This window comes from Salmo salar, chromosome 15 (genome assembly GCF_965601325.2).
Source record: "Salmo salar chromosome 15, fSalSal1, whole genome shotgun sequence".
Classification (NCBI taxonomy): Eukaryota; Metazoa; Chordata; class Actinopteri; order Salmoniformes; family Salmonidae; genus Salmo; species Salmo salar.
The window spans coordinates 101,493,205-101,502,119 of NC_138305.1; the positions used below are offsets into that span (position 1 = coordinate 101,493,205).

The 8,915-nt window shown below is 39.9% G+C and overlaps 1 protein-coding gene across 4 annotated transcripts in view; it reads right to left on the reverse strand.

Annotated features, from left to right (window-relative positions):
- LOC106572702 (rho GTPase-activating protein 4) overlaps positions 1–6,484 on the reverse strand; it is a 42,021-nt gene extending 35,537 nt beyond the window's left edge. For 2 of the 4 annotated variants that reach the window (XM_014147097.3, XM_014147098.3), the window contains exon 1: positions 1,617–1,739. In XM_014147097.3, coding sequence (XP_014002572.1) covers positions 1,617–1,734 — 118 coding nt within the window. In that variant the 5' untranslated portion in view covers positions 1,735–1,739. Of the gene's footprint in view, positions 1–1,480; positions 1,550–1,616; positions 1,740–6,303 lie in introns of those variants that run through there. The other 2 variants (XM_014147099.2, XM_014147100.2) reach the window with 2 other exon arrangements.
- Between the last annotated feature and the right edge of the window lie 2,431 nt (positions 6,485–8,915).

Sequence of the window (8,915 nt, forward strand, 5' to 3'; positions counted from 1 at the left end):
TCGAGGACCTGGGTCTAAATCTTGCCCTGTGCATTTGGGTCCTGGACTTCCTGACGGGCCGCCCCCAGGTGGTGAAGGTAGGAATCAACACCTCCCCTTCGCTGATCCTCAACACTGGGGCCTCAGAAGGTTGCGTGCTCAGTCCCCTCCTGTCTCCCTGTTCACCCATGACTGCGTGGCCATGCACGCCTCCAACTCAATCATCAAGTTTGCAGACGACACAACAGTAGTAGGCTTGATTACCAACAACGATGAGTAAGCCTCCAGGGGGGAGGTGAGGGCTCTGGGAGTGTGGTGTCAGGAAAATAACCTCTCACTCAATGTCAACAAAACAAAGGAGATGATCGTGGACTTCAGGAAACAGCAAGGGGAGCACCCCCCCATCCACATCGACAGGACAGTAGTGGAGAAGGTGGAAAGTTTTAAGTTCCTTGGCGTACACATCACAGACAAACTGAAATGGTCCACCCACACAGACAGCGTGGTGAAGAAGGCGCAACAGCACCTCTTCAACCTCAGGAGGCTGAAGAAAATTGGATTGTCACCAAAAACCCTCAAACTTTTACAGATGCACAATCGAGAGCATCCTGTCGAGCTGTATCACCGCCTGGTACGGCAACTGCACCGCCCACAACCGCAGGGCTCTCCAGAGGGTGGTGCGGTCTACACAACACTGGGGGGCAAACTACCTGCCTTCCAGGACACCTACAGCACCACCCTTAAACAGCCATCACTAGCACAGAGAGGCTGCTGCCTACATAGACAGACTTGAAATAATTGGCCACTTTAATAAATGGAACACTAGTGACTTGAATAATGTCACTTTAATAATGTTTACACATTTTGCATTACTCATCTCATATGTATATACTGTATTCTATACTATCTACTGTATCTCAGGCTATGCTGCTCTGACATTGCTCATCCATATATTCTTAATTCCATTCCTTTACTTAGATTTGTGTGTATTAGGTATTTGTGAAATTGTTAGATATTACTTGTTAGATATTGCTGCACTGTCGGGAACTAGAGGCACAAACATTTCGCTACACCCGCAATAATATCTGCTAAACACGTGTATGCGACAAATACAATTTGATTTGAGTTCCATGTACGTTACTAGGTTGAAGTAATTTGAGATGAAATTAACCACACGAAATCCGGATTGGATTTGACATAAAAATGTTAAGGAATCTTGGTAATAGACTTTTGTAATATGAATCAAACAAACTTGTTTTACAGTGTAACGTTATAGTCTAAATCAGGGGTCTCCAACAGGTTGATAGCGAGCTCGCAGCCCACCTAGGAGTAGCTCGACAAACGATTCTGAAAGTACAATTTTCACTTGTTCGATCGCAAACTGTCATAAACACATCTCACAACTATGAGATACCGTAAACTCCCAGCTACTATCTAATCAACACAACAACATTGACATTATCCCACAATATCTGCCAATTAATTTCCAGCAATATTATACCCGTCTGTCTTTGTGATGCGCGCGTTTGTTTATCACTCCGTGTGTAGCCAGTTGATGTGATAACCAACTTGTGGGTTGACAGAAGTACTTTCCGCAAAACCTTCTCAATTAAATGTTAACTGTAAAGTAGTCTTACCTGGCAGAAGTATATCATGAGTAAGTATATAATTTGTATCTATTATTTGCACACTTTTCCATGAAATGAGCAGCAGCAGTACAGAACCATCGCTAGACCAGCACATTAGATGGTACATTCCTCACTCACTAGATGCACAATTAAAGGGCCAGATGCACAATTAAAGGGGAATACACAAAGAAAATCACAATTTTTCCAGACCTGAAAAAACATGTATTTTGATGTGATTTAAGCGTTGACATCGACTCAGAACATCCAATTTCATTGTTTTTCCATTAACAATTTTAATTTTAAGAGTGAAAAATAAGTGCAAACATAATTTGGGAAAATATCAACAACAAAAAATTGGGGAAAAATCACAGATGTTATAGGGCCCCTCTTAGTTTATGAAACATTATTTTACCAGGTATATTCACAGAACACATAGTGCACTACTTTCTCTTGTACACTAAGGACCCGGGAAAGAGTTGCAGGGTAGAGGAGAAGAGAATAATGTGCTATTTGAAAACTAGAAGAAAAATAGTAGCTTGCGACATGTTAAAAAAAAAATTTAAATAGCTAGAAAACGTTGGAGACCGCTGGTCTAAGTGAATCCTTACTCACTCTACCCATGCTTATTGGAGTATAGTCTAAGTGTGTGAAGTTAATGACCCTACATCGAGGTCCAAGTTCAATTGATTTCTAACATTTGAAAACCAATTTGTCATGTACTGTATGCTACACTTGCTGGTCCCTTCAATGACTTTGTCAACAATGCTCTATGAGACTCACTACTTCCCTCTCTCTGTGACACTCTCCCTGCATTCACTACTGAACTCCTATCCATAGTATCAGTTAGAGTCTGTGATCCACACCTGCTGTCTCTAACTCTGAATGATCGGCTATGAAAAGCCAACTGACATTTACTCCTGAGGTGCTGACCTGTTGCACCCTCTTCAACCACTGTGATTATTATTATCTGACCCTGCTGGTCTTCTATGAACGTTTGAACATCTTGGCCATGTTCTGTTATAATCTCCACCCGGCACAGCCAGAAGAGGACTGGCCACCCCTCAGAGCCTAGTTCCTGTCTAGGTTTCTTCCTAGGTTCTGGCCTTTCTAGGGAGTTTTTCCTAGCCACCGTGCTTCTACATCTGCATTGCTTGCTGTTTGAGGCTTTAGGCTGGGTTTTCTGTACAGCACTTTGTGACATCGGCTGATGTGAAAATGGCTTTATAAATAAATTTTATTGATAGACTGAAAACAGTATTGTCTGTAACACATTTCCTAGTTCAACCCAGCCTGCCTCTGAGAAAGCCAGCTGGTATGTAACGCACCACTCTGCTCGTGCTGCTGCACACCTGTAGCATGCAGAAATAGCAGCAGCAACATTTCAGCCGCCTTATAAATAGTACTGTACCACCGCCACAAGGCACACAGCACTGTCACAGAGCGAATGTTTGTGTTACACGCTCACTAATAGAGTAACTTTGCGTGACAATATGTAACTTATGTATGTGTTGGGAGAGAATCAACAGTACTGTCAGCTCACACAATCCTTCAATTGTAGTTTACATGTTTTGTAGATTATATTGATTAATAGAAACTAAACTCAACTTAAATCAGAAGTTTGAATATATTGGTTATGACTGAGCAAGCCAGTAAATATTTATTTTGTTTCAATAGCCTAGGCCTGGTTTAGTTGAGCACAATATGGTGATGGGACATCATGTCTCTTTCTTCCTCTCTCTAGGTTGGATCTGGAGTGGTTAACATGCCAAATAAATGAGAGAAAATATGTCTTTATGGATTTGCTGCATTGCTGTTGACTGGTTACCAATGTAAATAGAGCACTAAAAATAAACGTTTTGTCAGACCTGTGGTATACAGTCTGATATACCACGGCTGTCAGCCAATCAGCATTCAGGGCTTGAACTAGCCAGTTTATAATGTTCCTAGATACTGACTGCTAAAGGCCTGAGGGGTTGATAACCCCCTTGACCATTTAAATGCAGTTTAACTCCTTTATGCTTGCGCAGTTAGAATTGCTGTCTTTCCTCCTTCTCTGTTGGTATTTAACAATACAATATGACAAAGCTTTATTCATACCCTTATTTATTAACTGAGAGCTCAAGCAGTCACTATAGGATTAGTGCATGAGATGTTGGTTCTGAACTGCATTTGAATTGCCTTTCATGAAATTAGTAGTTCATATTATTGGAGTCTCTCTCTTTCTATGCTGTCACTAATCCTCCCACAGAGACCTCTAGTGATCTTTAAAAAGAGGAAGACAGGTGTGGTGCTTCCTGTGTCGGAGGCGAGGGCACACACTAGTGGTGCGCAGGTCAGCTGTTTGTTCAACCGTACCCGCCTGCAATTGCTAGTAACCTATCAGAAACCACCTGACTATACACTGGGTATACCAAACCTTAGTAACCCCTTCCTAATATTGAAGGTCTACAGTAGCCTCAACAGCACTCTGTAGGGTAGCACCATGATGTAGCTGGAGGACAGCTAGCTTCTGTCTTCCTCTGGGTACATTGACTTCAATACAAAACCTAGGAGGCTCATGGTTCTCACCTCCTTCCATAGACTTACACAGTAGTTATGACAACTTCAGGAGGATGTCCTCCAACCTATCAGAGCTCTTGCAGCATGAACTGATATGTTGTCCTCCCAGTCAAAGGATCAGAGAATGACTCTAGTCCTGAAAGCATAAGCTACAGCTAGCTAACACCGCAGTGCATAACATGTGGTGAGTAGTTGACTCAGAGAGATAGAAAGACAATAGTTGAACAGTTTTGATCAAATATATTTATTCAAAAATAAAAAAGCAACATTTTGTTTCATTTTCACTTAGTAGCTAGCAAATGCAGCTAGCTAGCAAGTTTAGCCTACTCAAACACCCTGCTCAATTATTTTATTTTACCTTTATTTAACTAGGCAAGTCAATTATGAACAAATTCTTATTTTCTATGACAGCCTAGGAACAGTGGGTTAACTGCCTTGACCAGGGGCTGAACGACAGATTTTTTACCTTGTCAGCTCAGGGATTCAATCTTGCAACCTTTCGGTTACTAGTCCAACGCTCTAAAGCCACTTGGCTACCTGCCGCCCCGCCTCAAACAGAGGGATGCTATGTTAGCTAGCTGCAATTGCTAGTAACCCATCCGCAACCCCCTTCTATACACCTTGAGTATACCAAAACGTAGTAACCCTGGCTGTTCAAATAATGACCATATCATAGCTGACACTGTCTTAACTTTAGATACTTTTTATTCATTATTAAAGGAAAATAAACTCACAACAATATCATTATGTACATGTTAATGGTGAGCTCATTACAGATAATAGCTTACGGTTGTGAGTGTGACAAAATAAAAGCAGCACATTATACCAGAGAATTTTAGAACTTTCATTGCAAGCTGTCAGGTAACCATGACAACGGACGCAGCGACAGGGTCAAAGTTGAACTTTTTTCATCCGTCTGAGAGAAGGAAACAGACGGTTGAAGCGAAGGTCTACATTCCACCGAATATAAATTAAATGTCGTTTTGACCAGCTACACTTGTCGCATTCTAATTGTCTACAGACATGTCGATAGACAAAGTATAAACCAGCCTAAGGTATTGTTTTATCTGTATTTAACCCGCCCGCCCTTCATCCACACAATATTTAATGATCCTAACCCCGCCTGCCCCGCGGTTCGGCGGGTTATGATGAGTCAACTCGCGCATCACAAACACACACACACACTCATGCATTCACGCACACACACACCCGAACACTTAAGCACGCACACACATACACACGCACTGAAGAGCAAAGCAGGACTCACTAACCATGAGTCACGAACTCACTTTCCTTCCTTCGCCCCTCTCTTTCTCCATCGCTCGCTCACTCTTCACTTCCAACTAACTTCCCCTTTTCTTTTCAAAAACCAAACTTCACTCATCAAAACTCAATTTCACACAGCTGTTTTAAACTGTTCCCAATTTCAGTTCCTTTTATTTATTTTTCAAAAGATAAACGTTCCCTGTGATTTCGTCTATCCATCTATAGATAGGTTTACGTATAGGTATATCTGTATATCTGCTTATAGTTTACGTTTAGATCCATTGCATTTCCCTTTGAAATGTGTAACAAATCTCATGTAACTTTATAATATGCGTTGTAGAACGTAGCTGTTGTACAGCATCTTGTTTTTACACGATTCGTCATCCTTTCCATCTCCCCTTCTCCATTCCTTCACTGCGTGATCATCATTGAATCATGCAACAGGAATTGGAGTTTCTTGCCATCATCATCAGGATACAGGGCACTACCAGTATATCTCAACTGATATCCACTGGTCAGTTTGAACTAGTGTAAGGTACTGTACATGTCTTTCCTATACAGCTGTACTAATGTGGTGTATTTCGGTTTATCGTCCAGCCACAACCACATACTTCACAGTGGGGTGAGTCTGAGATAGACATTAAAATATACTGTAGTTATAGCTGTCAAACAGCAGATAAACTACATTCACAGCAAGTAGAGAAAGCAGGATCTCTGTCTAACATCCAGATAATTACAGTACTCCTACACATGTACAGCAACACACAGCAGACATTGTCTATTTCAAACAAGACATAACATGCCACACAACATTCTTAAATATTGTGAAATTAATGTCCTAGTTATTCTGTTATGAAAATCAGATTCATACCTGACTGAGATTGTTTTTAATCGTCTTCTTTCCACACTGAGTAACGTTTATCTCCCAAAGATGACTTATTCCTTCCTCCTTTTTACATTAAACACATAAACCTGTGTGAATGTCACGACCCTCCTCTCTCCGTTCTGTCGCTCCCTGACACACTTTCTAAAACACCCAGTGCCGGGTTGTGCAAGAGTGGTGGAGAGTCATTCTTCTAATTCAAGACACACCCCCCCTCCTCATCCACCCTCCTCCTCATCGCTCTCTCCCCTATGACTTCATGTGTGTAGTAACACTAAAGCTGAGTAAGGGCTGTCTGCATCTGTAATACACTTATTGAGTAACGAATAGATATTATGGGAGCATTGCACTTGTGTAACACACCCAAAAGTGGTGGTCATTAATCAGAACAAGTCATGACATTAATCAGAACAAGTCATTCTGTAGAAGCTATGAGAATAGAAAGGGTCAGTACTTTTGTGAAGCATCACAGCAAAGTTGAAAAATATATGGCAAATAGAAATCCAAAATGGATGGGGTTAAGCGATAGATGGGAGTGGTTGAATGGAGCTGAAGGGTGGGACTAATAACAAGATAACCAATGTAAAACATGTGGGGTCTGTAAAATGTATATAGATTCAGAAAAGTTGTGAAATTGCACAGTTACAAAAATAAATCAAACTGGATGGACATCAGAAATTGAGGAAGGACTAAAAACAAACAAAATATTACAATTGTAAAATAGATTGTGTCTGTAAAATGTGTATAATATGTATAAACTGAAGGTAGAAGCCTAAGTGTTATTGTTTATTGGTTTACTCCAATTGGGGGAAGGGTGGTATGGTTTGCGGGGAATAATAAAGGTATATTCTTAAAAAAGTATGTATATCTATGTAGGTATGTGTATGTATGTACAGTTGAAGTCGGAAGTTTACATACACTTAGGTTGGAGTCATTAAAACTTGTTTTTCAACCACTCCACAAATTTCTTGTTAACAAACTATAGTTTTGGCAAGTCAGTTCGGACATCTACTTTGTGCATGACATGTAATTTTTCCAACAATTGTTTACAGACAGATTATTTCACTTAAAATTCACTGTATCACAATTTCAGTGGGTCAGAAGTTTACATATATCCATTATGTGGATATATTGAAGCAACATCTCAAGACATCAGTCAGGAAGTTAAAGCTTGGTTGCAAATGGGTCTTCCAAATGATCAATGACCCCAAGCATACTTACAAAGTTGTGGCAAAATGGCTTAAGGACAACAAGGTCAAGGTATTGGAGTGTCCATCACAAAGCCCTGACCTCAATCCTATTGAAAATCTGTGGGAAGAACTGAAAAGCGTGTGCGAGCAAGGAGGCCTACAAACCTGACTCAGTTATACCAGCTCTGTCTGGAGGAATGGGGCAAAAATCACCCAACTTATTGTGGGAAGCTTGTGGAAGGCTACCTGAAACATTTGACCCAAGTTAAACAATTTAAAGGCAATCGTGTCAAATACCAATTGAGTGTATGTAAACTTCTGACCCACTGGGAATGTGATTAAATAAATAAAACCTGAAATAAATAATTCTCTCTACTATTATTCTAACATTTCACATTCTTAAAATAAAGTGGTGATCCTAACTGACCTAAGACAGGTATTTTTACAATAATTAAATGTCAGGAATTGTGAAAAACTGAGTTTAAATGTATTTGGCTCAGTGTATGTAAACTTCTGACTTCATCTGTATGTGTCTATGTATGAATATTTATGTATGCATATGTATGGGTATGTACGTGTATGTATATGGATATATATATATATTTACCAAAAAAAGATATGGGGGATTAGTAATGATGCAGACAATTACATTGATGGAAGCAACAATCTTTCTGCAATATTAAGCTGATCCACCCCCCCAAAAAATACATGTAAAATGTTTTTAAAAAATGGAACAAGTCATGACATTAATCAGAACAAGTCATGACAAAATAGTTAGATCATCTCACTGACAGAGCAAGTTCTCCACATATAACATAATATAATCCTGTTACTATGCAGGACTAGAGAGCAGTAGCTTGTTTGCTCTTGTAGCTAATGTTGTTTACCAGAAACATTGGTGTAGAATACTGTGAGTGAAGTGATAGTGTTGTCATGCCCTTGCAAGGTGTGATGAAGCTGGAGAAGTTGTGAAAACAGCACTGCTTCTGGCTAACAGAGATTTCCACTTTCTAAAAATATATTTCCATTCCTCTTTGCAATACCAGCAAACTCTCAAAAACTCTTGTCTCACTTCTAACTTCCCCTGTGTTTCCTTCCTCTTCATCTGAAGGACCTTAAATAACTGACTCTAAACATAAGTTAAGTGGCTTAACTGATCTATATCATAAAAGACTGAGTGATTTACTCAACTGGTGTTGAAAGCATGCATGTGAGCCCTATTGACACTGTAAATAAAATGCAAACTAATTTCATGAAGTTACTTGATAATTAAAGGCTTGCCTTGTATTCTGGAAAGTCCTTAGCTTTTGACTTTTTAATTGATGGTTTAGATAAATGTCAGAGTTTGTTTCTTCAACATTCTGGAGAAGTGCTTTCTTTTGTGTTTAATTCTGACACCGTAAGCTCTGC